Genomic DNA, 22,197 nt, shown 5'->3' on the forward strand with positions numbered 1-22,197 from the left:
CATTGCACTGTACTTGTGACATTGTAATGACAAAAAAAGCTGAAAAAAAGAGGTGAAGTTTGAAAAGATTAAAGAGACATTTAGAATAGGAGTTAGAGTGACCTGACTGTGTTTGATAGGAGACATGATTATATCAGAGCTATAAGTCCTTATAGACATGTTTAAGTTTTGACTAGCTTTGCACTAACAGGGAAGAGTTGTGAGGTCATGGTCTTAAACAACATAGCAGCTCCACTGACTTGGGGCAATGGTGTAAATGAACTAAACTAAGGTCAGGGTTTTACGGAAAGAAAGACAAGGGAGGGAATTTTCTGCCACAGCAGTTACAACATGACTCAGTCCCAGCTGGTAAAATGTATACGTGATGCAGCATTTGATGCAGAGCATCTGCAGTCCATCAACCTGTTTATTTCTCTATTAAAAGCTGTCTTAGTATTTCTATTGCAGTCAAGCCAGAAAAAAACAGCTGATTTGCAAAGCTCTTTATCACAGTTTAGTCTGTGCATGTTTCAGAGATCATATTGATTTATGTATCACTGCATGAACTGTCTCTGGTTTATGAGTCATTGTGTTCGACCTTCAACATATTAAAGTGGAGGATTTCTCACAGCTTCATAAAAATATCTACTGATGCATTTAAAGTAGGGAACTGCATGTTTCCGTCTGTGTTATAAGATGTTTCATATAAAAGAAAAGTAATCTGCTCAACTAAAAATAAAAAAAACAACCACAACTACAACAGAATTACAAAATCAATGCAGATAAATTAACCTCCTTACCAGGAAAGACACTTACAATATTAAGATATCAATCAGTCACACGAAGCCCCAGTTATATGGTATTATTTGTGGCTTTGCCCTGGCGTTTGAGTGTTTATGTCCACGGTTAGAAATGTATGATTGATGTGCTTTGCAGGTGCTGTGTAACCCCAACCATTGATGGATTGACCCCTGAATCATTAGATTCAAATCTAGGGGGTGTTGGAGTTTATCCCTGTGTCTGCTTTTTTATATATAAATATATTTTTTTTTACCTTCCTACCATCTCCCCTTTACCATAGTAAATCACTTTTTCTTTAACCAGGATTCTGTTATAGTTTTAATTTGCAGATACAAGATACTTTAGTTGAGTAGATATTTTCTTGCAACTATTCACACAGAATCATTCCAATGGGAGAAGAATAAGCGCTAGATCAGTAATTAATCATTAAATATTCTGACACTTTGATCATTTTAGTAGTGATAATACTTCATTCTTCAGTTATAGTTTCTGTTACATTCAGGTTTTTGTGAAATAAAAGGATTATTTCTGACTCTTCTTGCTTAAAAAAAATAAAAATAAAAATAAACTTTTTTTGTAATCCTGGGCAATTTACTTGTGAATTGACATGGATTTAAGTATGTATATGTTCAGGACATTATATATATAAAAAATGTAACCTAAAACTGATTACAGACAGATTGGCATACACACACTTTAACATGCTACATCATTTCTGACTCCTGTGCCAACAGGCGGTCACAAGAGCTGACATATGCTCCTCACTGCAGGATGTAAAGGCTCCAGCACAGACAAGCATGCATGTCAGCTTAGCTTTAACACATTGCAGAGTAGTCCAAAGAAACCCACTTTGATTCATTTGTAAGACCTAATAAAAGCGTTTAAAACACCAGAGGTTGGAAAAAAAATAAATAAATAATAATAATGGCTGCCATTTGCCTCATATTAGCAGTTGGTCCCTCTGTGTCAACATGCGTCTGTAAATTTGTCAACATAATAATTCTACAATAATTACATTTTGTCTACTTGTTTTTGTGATATTTCTGCAAACCATGAGCTTGATTCCACCTATATTTATACAGAACGTTACCTGAGGTAGGATTAATAGAGACGTTAACATAACCTATGGTAATTCCTCTTAACCATGTTACTTAGTAATTCATACAGATTTACAATTAATGTTTACAAATAAATGCTGTATGTTGTGTGTAATATGGTTTATAAAGAAATTATTGAACATGGGTGTATTGGATATTACTGTACATATTTGTCATATATGTTACATTGGGGGACTGCACAGTAGGGCAGCACCGCTGCTTTGCCACAAGAAGGTTCTGGGTTCTTTCTGCATGGAGTTTGCATGTTCTCCCTGTGCATGCGTAGATTCTCTCTGGGTACTTCCTCCCTCAGTCCAAAAACATGACTGTTATAATTGGCCTCTCTAAATTCTCCTTACTGTAGGTGTGAGTGTGTGTGTGAATGGTTATTTGTTCTGTTTGTCTTTGTGGAGATAGACACCAGCGCCCCTGCCGACCCCAGCAGGGATAAGCGTGATGGAAAATACTCACAAATATATAAATCCATGGATATAAATATACTCTCATATACTCACAAAGACCAAGACACATCGAACTGATAGCATCATGTACAAATCACTCATTAAAGTATTTCCGGTATATTTTCAAAGCTGTTTTTTTTTTGTCCCTTTGTTTTATCTTTTGTATCTCTGGCCTTGAGAAATGCATCCTACTGTATTTTTACCACAGTTAAATCACCTGAAAGCATTTCACCTTATAGGATGGAAAAATACATGTTCAACTTAATACACCCCAGAAAAGGTAATAACAAGTGACAAAAAAATCTATTTTGCTTGTAGAAAACAGCATTGTTTTTAATGACATGTTTACGGCACCTACAGGGAGGTACAGTTAAACTTCAGCAAACGCACGATAAGGACTACCCATAGTGCATGTCTGTGTAAATGACAGCAGGTCATCACTAATCACCCAGTGGGTGGAGATCCACATTAGTAGGTAGCTTGCTGAAAGAATGATAGGTGCAAAGGGAGGGGGGCTGATAGAGGATCAAGAAGGAAAAGTCACATGGGACAGCAGAGGACAAGATCCGAAGAGGGCATGCATGGCTACCTTCAGCTGTGAGGCTGCAACTAGCACGATGACTATGAGGATACCTGCAGCTGCTAAAAATAGCAATGACACAGCATTTACATTCCAGAATATAATGAGAAGCTTTCTCATAAGTTTTTCATGTCCTACACAACCTACAGTACTTTACCCCATTCAAGCACATAAACATCCAACATTTGCAATTAAAGTTATTAATTACATGATTAAACTTTATTTCAGTTTAGTTTACTTATGTATCATCAATTCGCACAGATTGCTCAATGTCCAAAATAATCCTAGCATATAGATTTCAAAGTCTATTACATAAAACCCAGTTATAAAACGGTGCAGTTAAATTCAGTGTATTTCAAAAGCAGGTAAATGAGATTTTCTTCCACAACAGTTAGAGAGAGAGATGCTGCCAGTTATAGGGTGACTTCAAAAGACATGCTGTTCCAAAAATCAGTCAACAGAATCATTTCCTCATGACTCAGCTTTCTGGCTCATACAGAAAGGGTCATTTTAGCCAACAGGGAGATATTCATCAACCCAGCCGGCTCCAGACAGCGAGGTCAGGCCTGATGTGCAAGGTCCAATATGCAGGGAGCCCACAGCCTGTCAACTTTATTAAAAAAAGGACTGTAACATCGAAACTTCAAATGCATGATTTCTTAAAAGATGAGTAGATCAGTTAGTACACATTTTCTGAAAACTAAAGTTTAGGGTTCTAAAACAGGTATCTCAAATGATTAATAAAGTCTAAAAGCTAAGGTGTTTACATTAGATAGAAATTTTCAGAATTATGACTGTTTTAAAACATGTTACCTTTTGTTAAATGCTAAATAAATTATCTGAAATGCAGTATCAACCATTCCCAACACTCATTGTGAATCGTGAAAAGTAGGGTAGCAGTCACAAAGTGTCACAGTGAGAAGATACTGAGCTCTTTTCAAAGCTCAGGCTATAATAAATTGTATGCACCAGGGAAAACTAAAAATATGGGCAAGACAAGCTGACACACTGCATTTACAGAAAGTTGCACTTCATTCAGAACACCATCAATCATCCTTTACTGGTGGTTGAAGGCTTTTCTCTGAGCTGTGCATTAAACACTTGATAACAAAAAAGTGAAAAGACTGTTACACAATCCTAAATGCCAGGTTTATACAAGACAAAAATAAAAAAATATATAGAATGGAGAAATATTTGATTACTACACCTTTTGTCCTAGATTACCTCACTGCATCATTTTAGAATAAGACCCTTCTGCAAAGGTGCATTGGTTCTCACATCTCTAAGAGTTAGAAACAGATTTATTCTGTGTTCAGAAATGTGAAAGTATTTTTTTACAGCAGTAAAATACTGGATGCAGCATTATAAAGCATTTTTTATGTATGATTTACTTTTTCTGCTTTGCAATGGTGGTAAAGAGGTATAGGATTAATGGGTGAATTTAATATATCCTAAAGGCACATTTGTGACTTTGTGTGCTTTCCTCTCACCTTGGTTTTCCCCATGAGAGTTTGGTGCAGAGACAGCAGCAGGACACACCCTGTCACCCTGTCAGTCAGTCTTATGCCCTAAAAAAGGCTGACTCAGACTTGCTGCTTCATTGCAATGCAGCCAAGATCAGCTGTTAAAGTCACAAATGCAAGACAAAACCGGTGTAAGAACTGGTGTAATGTACTTTTCTCTAAAGTAAATCAGTTACTCAAGTAAGCTGAAGCCATCTGATAAAGTTTGATTTTGTCAGAATTTGCTACTAAGGCTGTATCATAAATAAAACTAGAAAGGCAGGTAGTGCAAAAGCTTTAATTGTTCTAGCCAGGCATGACCACCCTATCTATGAGGGATTCATTCAATTCAACAGAAATAAAGTCTTGAGAGAGAAACTACCTCTGCGTTTGTACATTTTTTCCTCATTAGCACTCTGTAATGCTTTCATGAAGGTAAGAGTTTGAACATCCATGGAATAGCATGTGTGGGGTTGATACAGCCATTAGTTGCTCTTTCTGTGGCCCTAGACTCCTCCTGGTGTGGATGAAGGCAATATCATTCCAGATTATCCTCTCTGCAGACCTAACTGTCGTTTGCAGTTTAGACCTGTCCTACTTTGCATATTAGAAAGCCTCAGAGGGGCTTGGATGTGTCTTCTCTCTGACTGAGTCTAAGAGCAGAAGAGCTCAACTACATCTTCCTGCTGACTTTTTTCATTATTTAAAATTAAGACAGTACAATACTGAAGCTGCTGATAAATATTTCTAAGGATAATACACTCTACATCAGTAGCAATCAGACAATTCCTAGTTTTAAAGATGAATGTCAAAAGGTGTGTGTGGGCTACCTACATTGTTTATCCAAAAAGCTGTTCAAAAACATAATCACATTTTTTGGTGAAAAGGGAAAGGCAGTTATAAGTAGTCTATTTCTAATGTTTAAATAATTTCTTATGTAGAATTCACAGTCATCATTATGATTTACAAAAGAGGAAGTGAAGGTTCCATTATGAAAACTCCTCACAGCTGCATATGCCATTACTTTAAGCACTGATACAATACCACAGGCAGAAAGAAAGACAAAAAAGCTTCCAATTTTTAAAGGGTAAGAGTTGAATTATACATTTCAGCTTCTTGATTGCATTACTGTGAAATTAACCAGCAATAAACAATTTTTCTATTTCAGAACCAGTAATGTAGATATTCTGTCAGAATACAAGTAGATTTTTATTAGATTCTGCCTTTTGTCTTTAAATAGATTTATTCCTTTCAAATGATTCTTACAAATCCAGTGCATTTTATCATTCCCATTGTCCTGTCTAAATGTCCCTGCAGCTCATTTGCACATTTCAAACACTGTGAATATTTTATGTTGTCATTAATCACAGAGTTAGCAAAGCTGAAGCATAAGCTTTTAGCTCCGACCGCTTTAGACTTGCATTACAAAAATGCGATCATTGAAAAGTTCATGATGTACAATAGAGGAATCACGCAAAGTGAAAGTGAAAACATAGGGAGGAGTAAGCGATAGGATTAAAATGCAAGGACGCATCTGGATGTAATACAGCCAAGAGCAAGAACACGGCGATATAGACGCGTAGCTGATAGGGGGAAACACTAAGGGTGCTGTAAAGGAATGAGCAGTTCTTACAGTTTTCCTTCTTCCATCAGTTTAAAATTAAATTAGCAATTAAGTATTTATACAAGTGCAGCATGGATTTTCCAGCTCAGTGCCTTTGTTTCCAGTGGAATGCAGAGATAGAGCAAATACTGTTGTGATAATTATCTTCTTTCCTGCATTTTGTGTATAAAGTAAGATTTCCGTGAAATTCTGAAAACCTTCTATTGATGTCTAATATTATATATATGTAATTAAGGACCTTTTCAATGGCTTTTATTATTCTAACCTCAGCAATGTATAATGTTGGGGCTTTTCAGATATATTATCTTTGTTTTAATGTGCGCATGAGTTTAAGGGAAATTCTTTCATTAGATAGTTGTAGTGAATGATGAATTCTAAAGATGAAAGTTTTGCTGTCAGGAGTGGGTGGTGAGGTTGCTTGAGGACCCAGATGCAGAGACGAGTGAAGCAGAGATGAGTTCTAAGAGATTTAATTGCAAACCACAGGTAACAGAGGCAGAAATCCAGAAATCCAACTTAAAATGTTAAACAAACCAAAACCATGGAGACATGAGGGGAAAACGAGCCTGAGGAGCGACGAGCTAAGAGGAAAACTACTGCAGCGACAGGACCAGCAACGACAAGGAACCAACAAGGAGAGACTGCAGAGGAAGAGCATGTAGCTGACTGATACAATGGCAGGGCTAACGAGCTGACAAGGAGCAGGTGTGAGGAGACAACGAGGGAGCCAAGGGGAGCCACACAAGAGGGCAACAGAGGAAACAACAGAAAAACCTGAGAACTAACATAAATCTAGAAACTACAACAAAATAGGAATTAAACCAATAAAACTAGAAAACAAGGAGCAAAGTAAAGCACAACATAACCAAAACCATGACATTTGCATCTTTCCTTAGAAACATAACCTCCGTTCACCATGCGGAAACTTATATGGATACAAAAATATAGAATCACTAAGGTCGCTACAGATAATCAAGACTTTAGAAGTGGAAGAGATTTGGTGTTTTAATTATTCAAATGCTAACCCTATGTTTTTCTTACTTTTAAAAATAAAGAAAACTTAAAAATTCATTGCATTTTGCAGGTATGGATTAAGCCAGATTGGTACATGTCGTTCATTTTGAATTTTCAGGAGTTTGTCAATTCACATATCTTGCAACCATTCATCTTTCTTGCAAGGTAAGGCATGGAGAAGTACATAGAAAGAAAATATGTTTTAAAAATGTATAATTTCAGACTTTGATTACCTATCCATTTTTATGGCTGTGTTAATGCAGTTTTGTTTGTTTTATTTTTTTATTATTTTTATTTTACATACCTCTAAATGTAAAGAAAGCACATCAAGTCCCCTTTCATTTATAAAGTGTATCTTTAGTTTGCTGTGTGCTACCAAATCTTTGCCCCCAATGGTGGTCATTTAATAATTTCTGAATTATCAAGGATGGGGTTTCACTGACCTACAGTTAGAGGCAGTTCAAGGATTTGCCTGCCAGACATGAGAGCAAACAAAGCATCTAAAAAATGTAATATATGATTTGGACATGATATGGATCACTGGTGTGATAACATATTTACAACAGCACGTGTTTAAATTTTAAATTGGGGTGTTTTTAATATGTTATACAATTTCTTGATGGGTCCCAAATCTGTAGGTGCCAGGATTCAACAATGTCTGATGTAGTATCAGGTCTGTGAAAGGAAAAAATAATAATGTGACTAAAGTAACTTTTGTTAGAATTGCTCAGAAGTTTCCTCGCCTGTTTTTTACTTAACAAGGTTAATATAAAAATCAGAAAAAGGACCGATTTTTGATTTCAGATTATGTTGTTGATTTTTCTTTTAATTTTGTAAAGGGATTATTGAAGTTAAGCATTTTGAGTAAAATGTATTTTTTTCTTGATTTTAAAACCATTGATATTGCATTGAAGGTGTTTGTTGGGTTTGCAATAAAATGTATCAAATTATCCAATAGTGAACCAAAAGATTAGGTTGAAATATAAATAAATGTTTAAAATTTTCTTGCTAAATAATAAGTACATTTATTTTATTCACTACAAGGTAGATATGATTACTTTTCCTGTCTTTGCTTTATTCAGTCAATTCAAACTTTTTTGCTGGCAGCCAAAAATCAATCTAATAAAAACAAACAGAAATTTGTAGAAAATACATTTTTCCAAATCTGTACTATCATATTATTTCATTGTCAGGATTTGGAAGAAAACCATCATGAAAATACTTTTTCACCATGAATCCATTACATCCATTAACCCCCACAGGCACAGTAAAATGTGTTCAAGCACATGGATGGAGGGAGAGATGGAGGAAGATGATGGAGTTGGGGTGTGCCTGAGAGAGGCTGCTTCAGTGCATTAGTTGGCTCCTGCAAGCCACATGATCTTGCAAACCTTCAGGAGTACTAATTCTATTACATAATGCCCTGTTACAGCTCTAAGGGTGTGTGAGTATCCTTTGTCTATATGTTAGTGTGTATGGCACGATGCCAGTCCACATCATTCACTTTCACTTGGCCTCTAATTAACTTAGCAAATGTTAGGGATTTTGCTAATAACCCTTTGAGAGGTCAAACAGATCACTAATGTGAGTAGATCGGCATGTTGGAAGGCTTAGGGAAATTATGTGTCTTCTTGCACATTGGAAAGATTTCTCAATGTTTTTTTGTTTTGTTTTATATGAGAAAAAAAATCTTTGAAGGTAAAGGATATGCGATTAGTAATAGTTTGTATGACAAATACTTCATTGTCAAAAGACATTTGAGATTTTTCCCTTTATATACTGTTAAAACATTTGTTTAACATCCTCAATAATTATGCACACCATAAAAATGCAGATACAATTCTCAATAAAAGAAATGACATTTTATGATATACAGCTTCATATTAGTGTGTTCTCAAATCTAGATATTTTTCTTGTTTACAGGATGGATGATTGGTTACATGTTGAATAAGTGAACTAATTGCTTTTTCTCTGTTTACGTTCAAGGAATTTAACAACCGAAAAACACTGGTTTATTTAAAGTGCATTACGTTTTTCGCTGAAATTTCAGCCATAATTCTTTGACAATTTATGGTGAGTTTCTTTATTAATATTTCAGGGATTTCTTTTCATCCATCATCAGTTTGAGATCAGTATATGGCAATATCCATAGTAATATCAAGCTATTCATAGGTCATGTTGATACGTTGCATTTCTCAATGTGAGTAAGAAGAGGCAGCACCCCACTTATTCTTCTTTTTATTGTTTAATGCTCGCTCAGTGGCTCCACCCTTCATGCACCATAACTTTGTTTTGACGGACAGATTGGCGGCCTTGTAGTCTGTGTCTTGTGAGGTCATCACTTTATTTTGCAAAAAATAAGACGACGACAGACATGACAGCCAGGTGGAACTGGCTTCTGTTTTTGTAATGTTTCCGTTTGGTTGATTTGTTTATAGTGATTTGTTCTGTTGTTTTTTGAGTTAGAAAAAAAAAAAAACAATGGAATAAAATCTTAATATAATATAATAATAAGGCCTCTTTTATAAGAGAACAAATACATAAAATTAGGCAAATTAATCACCTCTAATGAAAACACTCAATAAACAATTATGTATTAACATACAAAACATTCATTTATTATAACTTCAACAAAAATTATAGGTTACAGATTATAATATTTTTGCCCCAAAAGATACATAGAGTATCTGTATAATTTGCAAATATGTCAAACTGTAGACTTAACTTGGTGTGAAGCAGCCAAATTTTGATATTAAACCTAGAATCAGCATAAATTGGCTAATCATTGATGCAGATTTTAAGAGTTCATACTTTACAGCAACCAGATAAATCTGTACAACATTTCAAACTAGTAATCTATCATGAGTACAAACTTTCATCAACAAGACATTCCTTAACTGACCTCCATCTACAGGGTAAAATCATAACAACCAAAGGAACATGTCACTTTAGATAGCCTGACGATCACAAAGACTTTGCTGAAATACTTCCAGACATCACTTCTACTCATCTCTGCAGGCTAAAACTACACATGGCCTGGCATTTCAAGCAATACCCGTAGATACTTTCCTTTGCAGATCCAAACTGGTGGGAAAACCATAAGCCTTCAGAAAAACACAATTGCTTAAATTGTTTAGTGGTAAAGAGTGAAAAATGTCTATTAAGATTAAATTTAACAGAACAAAGTTACTGTCCACAGAGTAGACATGTCTAACATGTCAGACATTCTTTTATGCAATCCCTTTGATCTGTGTATCAAAAACTGTCAATGTGCTAGATAACAGATTTGATGACAATCCTCACTGTACTTCTATTCTGAAATCATCCATGTTGTTTCAGCAGGCAGAGATCCCAGGCAGATACGGTATCAGAGCAGATGCTTGGCTAGAACACTACAGTGGCGTGTAGACAGATAGGAAGCTCTGCTGTGTAATTCTAGGCAGCCAGGTAAATATAGCCTGTAGCAGCTTTGGGATGGTCATGAGTGCTCCTCTGCTGTGCTCGACCTTGGCTCATCCTACCTCCCCTCTCCTCAAAGGGGATGAATAGACACAAAGTGCAACCTCCGTAGATTGCTGTGCAAAAAACATACATTAAAGTTTTATCGGTGCTTTATGAATACCTTTAGATTGTTCTACTTTACTGACCATGTAATTAACTCATTAAACAGTTATTTTAAATATATATACAATGTTTAAAGTATAGATCTGCCATTAAACGTGTGTATGGTAAATGTAAATCCTGTATATCTATATACCCTATGCAATGTTCCTGAAGTTCAATACTGACATTTAAGACCCTCCTGATATCAGGGAATATTTAAAATGCTAAAAAGGAAATGAAAAGCTGAATTAAATCAAATTTTCTATTTTTTTTTTTTTTTTACATTTCATTCATAAAGTACTTTAGGCATAATGGTTATTGTGATCAGTTTATGCTGTAGATTGAAATTTATGTTTTTAAGGCAAATGTTGTGAAATATATGCAGCAAACGAGCTAGTACGGGGTTACTAGAAAAGTTTGTTTATAAATATCATAAACTATAATAAACTTGTTATTTTGATGGATTTTCCACCTTTTTTTAAGGGAAGGCTAACTGTCTTGCTTTAAGTATATTTCTATAGATCTGCTAGCCATCCTGCATCATAACTAGAGGTAATTTAACTTTCCATGACACAATGTCACATTTAGAGAACAAACCCATCTTTAAGCTCTTCCACCCCCACAATATGCTGCAACACCCTTAAAAAACTTCTATATAAAGTTGGGCCACAAGCAATCAATAACGACTTTAACTTGTAACATGAGTTTCAGGAAGAGACCCTTTCACGGAGATGTTTCCAAACGAATCAACCATTTTATTTCTGAAAAAAGTGTAAAGAGATACAATACTGACTGAATTAATCATAAAAGTAAATATATTTATAGTTATATTTCAATTAATCTAAATATTTAGTTTTGTTTATTTTGTTTTAAAACTTGCCTTAAGGTAACAGCTTACCATTATGAATAAAATACACAAAATCACAATTTTCTTTCTTGAAAGTTGGTATAACATGTTTGTAATAGACAAAATATAATTTACAATACTATTCATATTTAGATTTCTTTTTAAACTTTACATTTTAATCAATAAAAATTAGTAGGGACTGTCGGTAAAGATGAACAAATCTAGATTTCTATAGTGTAAGCTATTAAACTTTGCCTGTTTTTATATATTTTTACAACAGTGAATAATTCACACAATATGTTCAATAGATTAGAATTACAAGATGTAATAAAATAAATCATTTTTGACATTCCTCATCTTGTATTGGACCATAGCCAGTAAATCAAGCTCTATTTAAAGAACACTCGACTGGGAACATGCTTGTTTCAGAACTACAATGACTATGGTACAGTAAGTAAGCACATCATTTTGAAAACCAAAAGTAAAATCTTAAAAACCATCCTAAAAGGTACAGGGAGCCTGAGCAGGGAGAACAGTATGGAAGTACTGTGCTCACATCCTCTTTTACTAGAGTGCCAAAAGCGGCAGCATTTTGGACCAGCTGCAGGTGACGAAGAAGAGTGTTTTCCTTCCTAGTACATATAAAATGGTATTTTAATCTTGAACTAATGAATAAATTATCCTAATAATGATCCTCCCTAAGGGTAAAACAAGGTAAATACTGCAGGATTTGACTTTAGAGATCGGCTCAGATGAAACAAGCTAGACAGGACGTTTTCACTGATCTGTTTATAAAATATAAAACCGTTATCAAATCATATCCTAAGATTCCTGAAATGAGTACGAGTAAAAGAATTTAAATGGACCTATTACACCACTACACTCTGTTAACAAGTTTGTATCTCAAAAAAGGAACCATATATAAGTGGAATAAGATACTCTGTGTGCACACAAAGGACTTGCTGTCCATTAAGAGATCTTTGGATCCATTTGGATCCAGCAGTTGTCTCTAAGTGCAAACCTGGAGGAAACAAATAAATGCATATGCCTGAAGAGCTTCAGCTTATGCACAATGGTAAGAGCTCCATCTTTTAAGGAGGTTTATGCCAAAGGTAAGGTCATGACTAAAATTGATAATAATAATAATAATAATAATAATAATAATAATAATAATAATAATAATAATAATAATAATAATAATAAATAATGAATACCTGAAATGCGTCTCACTTCTGCTGACTACAGTCCAAAAGTAGATATAGTTTGTTTTACTACTATATACCCTATTGGAAAATATATATGTTTAAAGTTGCTATTTACAAATAATAAAGCAAAACATTTGGAAAATAACAGGGGACAATTCCAATTAGTTGGTAATCTACTATTCATTTGTGGCACTCATGGTTACTATTATGCAAAATGAAGAAAATATGTTAAATCCCTTTTCCTGTGATAGTAGGATGCAAAGAATGGGATTGGTTTTTATTAATGGCCAGAAGTTTTTGTACTGTGTAGGTAGGAACCTTGGAATTCAAATTTCAAAAACCTGATTTGTCCTTTCCAAAATGTGTTGGGAAACCTGATTTTATCTAAAGAGAAACATTTCCCTGCTCCAAAATGGAAACTATTAACTGGACTTCAACTGTGAAGTTCTTTTACGGGTCTTTCTCAAAATATTAGCATATTGTGATAAAGTTCATTATTTTCAATAATGTAATGATAAAACTTGAACATTCATATAATTTAGATTCATTGCACACTAACTGAAATATTTCAGGTTTTTTATTTTCTTAAAGCTACAGTGTGTAACTTTTAGCGACATCTAGCGGTCAGACTGCAGACTACAGCAACATGAACTCGTAGATGATGATAAGATAACATAGTTATGTATAATATATTACATTTCTGACGGTATATCTGACGGTCAGGAGAGTTGGCAGGCCAATAGAGCACAGTGATACCATGGTCAGTAAACCATTTACGAGTGGTTTTGGCACTGTGAACAGGTGCCAGGTCGTCCTGAAAAGTGAAATCTTCATCTCCATAAAGCTTTTAAGCAGATGGAAGCATGAAGGGCTCCAAAATCTCCTGATAGCTAGCTGCATTGACCCTGCCCTTGATAAAAGACAGTTGACCAACACCAGCAGCTGACATGGCACTCCAGACCATCACTGACTGTGGGTACGTGACACTGGACTTCTGGCATTTTGGCATTTCCTTCTCCCAAGTCTTCATCCAGACTCTGGCACCTTGATTTCCAAATGACATGCCAAACTGAGCAATAGTCCAGTGCTACTTCTCTGTAGCTCAAGTCAGGCGCCTCTGGGGCTGGTTCTGGCTCAAAAGTGGCTTAACCTGGGGAATGCAGCACCTGTAGCCCATTTCCTGCATATGCCTGTGCACGGTGGCTCTGGATGTTTCTACTCCAGGCTCAGTCCTCTGCTTTCGCAGGTCCCCCAAGGTCTGGAATCAGCCCTTCTCCACAATCTTCCTCAGGGTTCGGTCACCCCTACTCGTTGTGCAGCGTTTTCTGCCACACTTTTTCCTTCCCACAGACTTCCCACTGAGGTGCCTTGATACAGCACTCTGGGAACAGCCTATTTGTTCAGGAATATCTTTCTGTGTCATATCCTCTTGCTTGAGGGTGTCAGTGATGGCCTTCTGCACAGCAGTCAGGCCGGCAGTCTTACCCATGATTGGGGTTTTGAGTGATGAACCAGGCTGGGAGTTTTAAAGGCCTCAGGAATCTTTTGCAGGTGTTTAGAGTTAATTTGTTGATTCAGATGATTAGGTGCACAGCTCGTTTAGAGACCTTTTTCATAATATACTAATTTTGTGAGATAGGAATTTTGGGTTTTCATGAGCTGTATGCCAAAATCATCTGTATTAAGACAATAAAAGACCTGAAATATTTCAATTAGTGTGCAATGAATCTAAAATATATGAATGTTCAAGTTTTATCATTACATTGTGGAAAATAATGAACTTTATCACAATATACTGATACTTTTAGAAGGATATGTATAGAACCATCCATTTGGCTTATGAATAATCTGATATTATTAGTCAAGATAATATGGTAAGAACGGCATAGTAAATGTGAAAAGCCTAAGTATTGTTTAACTAAAGGAAGCATGAAGGTTGCCTTGTCATATTGTGGGGTTTGGTTTGATGCCAGTATCTCTAGTGAGCTCTAAAGTATATCTGGAATAATGGAGAGACACCTTTACCTCAATAGTTCATATTACATGGTTGGAACCTGAACAAAATTAGGGTCCTGACAATGACCCTGAAAATCTAAACTTTATCTTGGCAAGTACACATTTAATTCTATTCTAATTCAAAAACACTTTATTGATCTCAGAAGAGTAGTATCAGTTAAAAGTAAGTTTTTCATTAAGATCCTACCTTAATCCTTTTACAAAAAAAAAAAAACAAGCAAACAACAAAAAATCAATCATTCTGACTAACCCATATTATACTGATGACTACAAAAAGCGGTTATGATAAACCGCTTTTTTGTAGGAGACAATTAATGAGGAGTAATTTGTGTGGGAAGTCTCATGGATGAATGCAGTTAAGTTCACGAACCACAAGTACACTAAGATGTATTTGTGTATAGATTTGCCATTCAGTACTATATCGTGTCCTGTGTATATCTGAATCTTCTAAATCCCTTCTGTATTTATGAATCACATGAGTGCTTTTACAAATTCTGAGAGTGCATATGTGGGTGTGGTGTGCGGATTTATCTTTACTGAGACTGTTTTACCTCCATGTAAATTATGTGTAATCAGTCTACCCTGGAAAAATAATTGGTCAAATGCATCCTAAAAGGCCACAACTTATTATAATGAAGCCAACGGGGGAGAGTATGAGTAAAGCTGTCGGTAGCATTGAAACAGAACGGCTAAACAGGCACCTGGATACACATTAGTTATTCATCCATTCATTGTCTATACCCAATTATCAATGCAGATTCATTAAGGAAGGCCTGTACGTTTTTCACAAATCATTGAGCAAAGGATTGGTACTGGACAGGTCCTGAATCCATAACAGGGCAACATAGACACAGACCAAGGAACCATGAACACAATCATTAAAATAATGGTCAAGTTTCTGCACTTCAGTAACGTACAAAGATGGCAAATCCAGAGAGAATACTGTACATGCATCCATGGAGACAGCATGCTCTATGGAATAGGTTGGCAGGTAAAGATTGAACCCAGACCTTCTTATCTGTTGTAATATTGCTCTATAAAAAGGCAGATACTTCCCACAAATATCAGTACAAGACAACAGTTCCCCAAACAGAATACTAAGTAAGAGAATGAGATACATAAAGATTTAGAAATTATAACTTGATGTGAGTCTAAAAAAAAACAGATGACTGAAAACTACTCTGCTGCTGCAGAGCATTTAGTCCAGCCAGTAGAACATTTTCTGCAGCTATATCAGAGCTCTATCAGTTCAGGGTTGTGACAGAAAGATTGGATAAAGGGGACAAGTAGGGAAGAGATGTCTCATGCTGCTAAGCTTGATTTACATTGACTTTAGCTAATTAATATCCCTAAACATTAAGAACTGCACATGCCTCATCTCCTTGCTGTATATTTGACTTGAGAATCCTTTAGGCCATATACTTGTATTTCTTCGAGGAGAAAGACTCATTTGTGTTAAGATAGTCAGTAAAAGGTCCTGATCACTCTTCAGGGTTAAAGTGAGGAAGGAAGGTCAAACAATTAGAGCTGCAAGGTAGCTATACACATCCCTATATTGCTATTCTGAATGTGCTTTAAACTTAGGAACCCAAGCAAAATTATAAAAAAAATGATTGGAGGAAAAATTTGGCATCATATCTGATAAACCAATTCAAGGTTTTGCAGAACTGTCAAGTCAATAAAAAGACATGCAGCCAATGCAATTTTTATATTTGCATTGTCAGCAATTTACCGCATAGGCCAAACTTTCATTGCAATTGAAACTGGAAGTATTTTTGAGCTACATTATGTCTCTGTGAGATCAAGACCGATAAATATAGCTCAGACTGACTCGCAGACTCCATGAAAATCAGACAATACCATAGTTTATAAAAAGGTAAAAAATAAACATCTAAGCAAACCTGTGTGTGTAATATTTAATCTAACGTTATACTGTTATTTCATAATTGCCATGGTGCTTTTCTTATACAGCTTGCATTTCTTTATTCTAAATTTTTATATTCTCATATTCAGCTCTGTATGTTTGCTTGTGTATGTGAAAAAAAAAAAGTTTAGGTGTGGGTCATTTTAATACTTGGTCATGCTTAAATCTTCATTGACTGACTTAATTTTAGCTCTGTCTGAATGTTTGAAACTGTCATGGTAAGGGTCGACCTAATGTGCTTTTAAAGGTTTCTTCAAAATCTATAATTTGGATGTTTTTTACCATATTTCTCTAAAAGTCCCCTTATCCATCTCCATATCAATTCTGAACATCTTGCTTATTCCTATTGAATAAAAAGCATCCCTGCAGCATAATTATGCCCCTTAAATGCTATTATTGTGGCGATGATGAGTTCAGGATACGGTGTAATGTTGATGTTGTCACACATAGCCTATTGTTTCCATCTGACCAGTTTACCTTCTTCCATGTCTTTTGTGTCACTTCTTTGGCTTATGGCAAATTGAAGGTTTCTTTCAAAAGGTATTTTCTTCCTAATAGGCAAACGAAAAAGTGTCTAAATTCTAATAATCCTTTAAGATTTTTTTCTGTTTTTATATAAGAAATCTTGAAAAATAATGTTGATAATTTTTCATTTATTTTTTCAAAATGTTGTATTATAGAGATTTACAGAGTTTTCTAATGATACTGTCATCAGTGGTTGAAACACTAGGTTGCAACAGTCTGCCCGTTCTATTAGCATGTGCTTATACTTGACAGGGGTTTTTCTTTTTTTTTTTATTTTACTTTTTTTTTGTCTTAATTGCAGTTGCCATTGTTGTTTGAGTTGAACTGGATGCCTGTTGCTTATAAGTATTCACAAAATCCACCCTGAATAATGCTTTGATTGTTTGCTAGCTTAGACCAATTTAACATGAATGAGCTTGACGTCACATCCACAGAAACAGCGCAGGAACCTCCCAACCTGAAGTACATTTTGGAAAAATAAGNCTGGAAAATCAACACCGGTTGCATAGTGTACCTTTAAATGCTGTTATTGTGGTGATGATGAGTTCAGGATAGGGTGTAATGTTGATGTTGTCACACATAGCTTATTGGTTCCATCTGACCAGTTCACCTTCTTCCATGTCTTTTGTGTCACTTCTTTGGTTTATGGCAAATTGAAGGTTTCTCTAAAAATGTATTTTCTTCTTAATAAGCAAAAGAAAAAGGGTCTAAATACTAAGAATAATTTTAAGGTTGTTTCTTTTTTATATAAGAAAGCTTGAAAAATAATTTTGACAATTTTTCATTTATTTTTTCAAAATGTTTTATTACAGAGGCATTACAGAATTACCAATGATACTGTCATCAGTGGTTGAAACACCAAGTTGCAACAGTCTGCCCGTTCTTTTAGCATGTGCTTATACTTGACAAGGGTTTTTCTTTTTTTTTTCTTTTTTTTTTACTTTTTTTTTTTATCTTAATTGCAGTTGCCATTGTTGTTTGAGTTGACCTGGATGCCTGTTGTTTATGAGTATTCACAAAATCCACCCTGAATAATGCTTTGATTGTTTGCTAGCTTAGACCAATTTAACATGAATGAGCTTGACGTCACATCCACAGAAACAGCGCAGGAACCTCCCAACCTGAAGTACATTTAGTAAAAATAAGCTACAGGCTTATAGATGCATTGATACTGAACTACTGAGATGTCAATCTGCTCATCAAATGATGCGTCAGTCATAAAGGGTCAAATAAAAAGGCTATTTTGAAGGTATATTTCAGTACTAATGCTACTGTACATGACAAATTGCAGGAACAACTATTATACAGTTATAAATATAACTGTATAATTTAAATATAATACTGCAGGAAAGAGAGGAGTGAAAGGTATGGCTGGCATATCTGCATTGATTTCCTCTGCTTAGTCTGAAAAGAATTTTAGCATCCTGAGCAAGTGATCAGTTTTATGCAGGAAGTAAGTAAATAAGAAGTAGAGTCTATACTACCTGAATGCCCCTACATTCTTTCCAGTAGAGCCAATGAATACTTCAGTGTTTCCAATGATTGGAGAGTCTCCCAGAGACTTGAAATCCCCAAAATTACATTTTTTCAAATATCTCCCTATCGAAACACCATTCTATGGGCAAGAATTAGCCTTGTGGAAATTTCTAGACCTTCCTAGCACTTCATTAAAGGATATCAGTCAGTGTCTTTTATGGTTTTACCTGCAGAAAGGTTTGTTTATGGGCACTAAATCCATCAATCCCTTAAAGTCAAGTTTCTGAAAATGACACACTTTTTACATCGGCACGCCTAGATAGAATTTTGTAGAAATGTAAAATTAACACTAATTGTTGACTGAACCTTGCTGATGCTCCCTGATAAAGAATTATTTAGATACTGTAGCTCTTTTACTTTTTTAACATGCCCTCAATAAAATTCAACACAGAAATAACATAAAATCTAAAATTGGAAATCTCAAAGGACACATGTTTTCAAACAGCTTCCTCTCCCAAACCATTTGATACCTGTGGAAGTTCATCTTCAGACCTTCCTAGCTATCATATTGAAGGAATTTTGTCAATATTGCCATGTACGAAGCTTTGTTTAGGTGTAATGAAGCAGTCAATTCTCAAAATGAAGTTAATGAAAATGACCCACTGGCTTACATTGTCACCATGGCAACAAACATTTTAGAAACATAAGCTTTCATGTAGAAACATGAAGGTTACCATTCTTTTTCACCAAAGCCTTCTGACTCATATGGTAAAATATTCATGTTCATGAAAAAAATCTAATAAATTAGAAAATAATCCAAAAATAGTACATCATGACAATCTAATTCAAATTAAAGTAACTGCAATTGGGGAAAAAGTAAAAACAATTACATGTGTTTAATTTAACCTAAGATCTCTTTCTTAAAGCAATTTGTTAGTTAATGACTTGATTTGTGATGATCAAATTGATTTGTATTGTCTTACAGAAACTTGGCTGCAGGAAGAGGATTATGTGAGCATAAATGAGGCAACTCCCCCTATTTATCAAAATTTAAGGATTCCCAGCTATTCTGGGAAAGGAGGAGGAGTAGGAAGAATATTTCCAACATGAAGGGCCTAAAAGGCTAGTGATCTACTAAATATTAAACAATCAATCCCTCCACTAAGTAAGGTAAGTATGCCCACTGTTATATTCAATGCTACTAATTCTGCTAATCCATAACATTTGAGCCATGTTTCTGCTGTTAGGTTCAGTTGCTTCTGCTTTTTTTCAGGAAAGAAATTGAACATTTTTGTTGTATTCTATCCAAGAGTTGTAGCCTAAGACATGAATATCTACATTGTGACCTTATATAGATGTGTGCTTTTTCTGAATATGTCCAATCCAATAAAGCTACCGAACATTAATCTTAATTTAAACTCTGAAAATGTCTCAAGAATGATCATTTGAATAAATGTCGACCACCGGTAGGTTTGAACTTTGTGACAAAAATTAAACCTACAGTTGTGCTTGAAATCATGTCATTAATTTTATTATATTTAATAATTACTATTATAAATATAATATATTATAGATCTATTGTATATTATATATTTAATACTTTCTAACAAAATAATTTATTCATTATGGTTTATTTTGTGTAGAGCTTATATACACTTATACAGTTTAAAATGAGACTATAATAGGGAATGAATAGGGAATGAATAGGGAATGAATGAAAACTTTCACTATATTGTATAATCCTAACCTGTTTTTTTTTTTTTTTTTTTTTTTTTTTTTTTAGAAAAATCACCATCTACACCTTTAAGTTACAGAATAGAAATAAAAATGGATGTTTTTTTTTTTTTTTAACTATACATGCTAGTTTTTGTCAGGTTTTCTTAAACATCCTCCACCTAAAACAGAACAAAATTGCATCCACAATAATATTTCTTTTTTTAAAAAGAAACAGCAAACTTTTATTAGAAATATAATTAAAAAACACCCAACCATGAGTGAGAGGTGGCACAACCCTAATCAAAGCTGTAGTTAATGGCACAGCAAGAGTAGAAGAGTGCATGTGGGGGTGAATGAGATTTTACACTTTTGTGATATGATCTATACATGTAGTTTTTGCCAGTGAATCATGATGTTAAATTATCAGCATTCGTTATATTTTCCCCCAAAATAATTCCTGCAGTCCTAAAAGATGCACAAATGCACTAAAACTGCATCTATTATTAGACTGTACCTCCATCTTCCCCCTCCATTTTCTACCAGTGAGAAAAAAACCATACAATATGGGGGAAGACAGTAAATCTAACAAAGGCAAATCTTTTTTTAAAACAAGTAAAGCTTGTTTTGGGTTACATGCAAGAAAACGTTATTTGTACATGCATGTACAATAGTAGATCTCATTAACATGAATGAGCTGCACCTACTGCAAGGGTTTTCAGGTAAAAGAAACAAATGGTGTAGTGAGTTATTTAACCAGCAGCACATATTAGTCACATACCCAGTTGTATTAAGAGCCTTTTCCCCCGATGGCCAAATATCTGACAGAGCAGACAAAACCTGCACCCAGCATCAATGCTTGACTGGTTCTATACACACACATCCACACACACAAACACGCATAGACACACATATGCCAACTGAGGCTACAAATCCAACTGTGTAATTATACGTGTGTAAATGCGTTCCAACCAATCATACCCAATGTTTGAAGTGTGACAGTCCCTGTGAGGGGGGGAAAACGGCAGGTATGATGGGAGAGATGGATATGAGGATGCCTCCTGAGACAGAATATCCATACCTTGCGCCTGCGGTCTCTTGATCGATTCCTCTTTTTGATCTTCTTCTCCTCCTTCTCCCTCTGCTCCTGGGCGGCGGCCTCTGCGAGGTCCTTGGTCTTGCGGAGCTGCTTGGCAGCTTGTGCCATGGTGCCGCTGCTACTGCTGCTGCTGCTGCTGAAGTTGCCGTCGCTCCAGCCCTCCTCAGGTTCCCACTGTTCCCTGTTTCCTCTCCCTGCGTCCCTCTGTCCCCTGAGCTTCCCCCGTCACTTACCACTACCTCCTCCTCCTGTCTTGCCACCACGACATGTGTGTGTGAGTGTGTGACGAGGTGAGCAGATAGTTCTGTGTATGCAGAGAATGTTGATCCTGCAGCAGCTAAAAGACAGCCCCCCCCTCCCCACACCTCCACAAAGGGAGAGGATGCTACAGCTAGTGGTGCTGATGCTGCTGCCTCATCCACTCAGCTACAGCACCGCACTGAACTGAGCTGCCTCCCCTCCCCCTGCTTTCTTCCCTGCCTTTCTCCCTTCTCTCCTCCCTTCTGTTTGCAGAGACCAGTCACGCAGTTTTATGTTCAGCAGCACTGAGGGGATCCTGCTGCAGAGCTCTCTCCTTTCTGTCTGTCAAGCATCCTTCTACTCACGCAGCTCTGCATCTTTCCTCCGAGCAAGACACTTCTCGTACATGAGCTGTTGCTGCACATTGCATAAGTGAGATACAATAGAAAAGGGTACTAGAGACACAGAATGCCTCCAAATGAACTCACATG

The 22,197-nt window shown here is 35.7% G+C and overlaps 1 protein-coding gene across 1 annotated transcript in view; it reads right to left on the reverse strand.

The window, feature by feature from the left end:
* ank1 (ankyrin 1) overlaps positions 1–21,886 on the reverse strand; it is a 97,068-nt gene extending 75,182 nt beyond the window's left edge. Inside the window, exon 1 of the mRNA XM_015384617.1 lies at positions 21,449–21,886. Within this exon, the coding sequence (XP_015240103.1) occupies positions 21,449–21,574 (126 nt within the window). The 5' untranslated portion in view covers positions 21,575–21,886. The remainder of the gene's footprint in view (positions 1–21,448) is intronic.
* Between the last annotated feature and the right edge of the window lie 311 nt (positions 21,887–22,197).

This window comes from Cyprinodon variegatus, unplaced genomic scaffold, assembly GCF_000732505.1.
Source record: "Cyprinodon variegatus isolate N-32 unplaced genomic scaffold, C_variegatus-1.0 Scaffold318, whole genome shotgun sequence".
Lineage (NCBI taxonomy): Eukaryota > Metazoa > Chordata > Actinopteri > Cyprinodontiformes > Cyprinodontidae > Cyprinodon > Cyprinodon variegatus.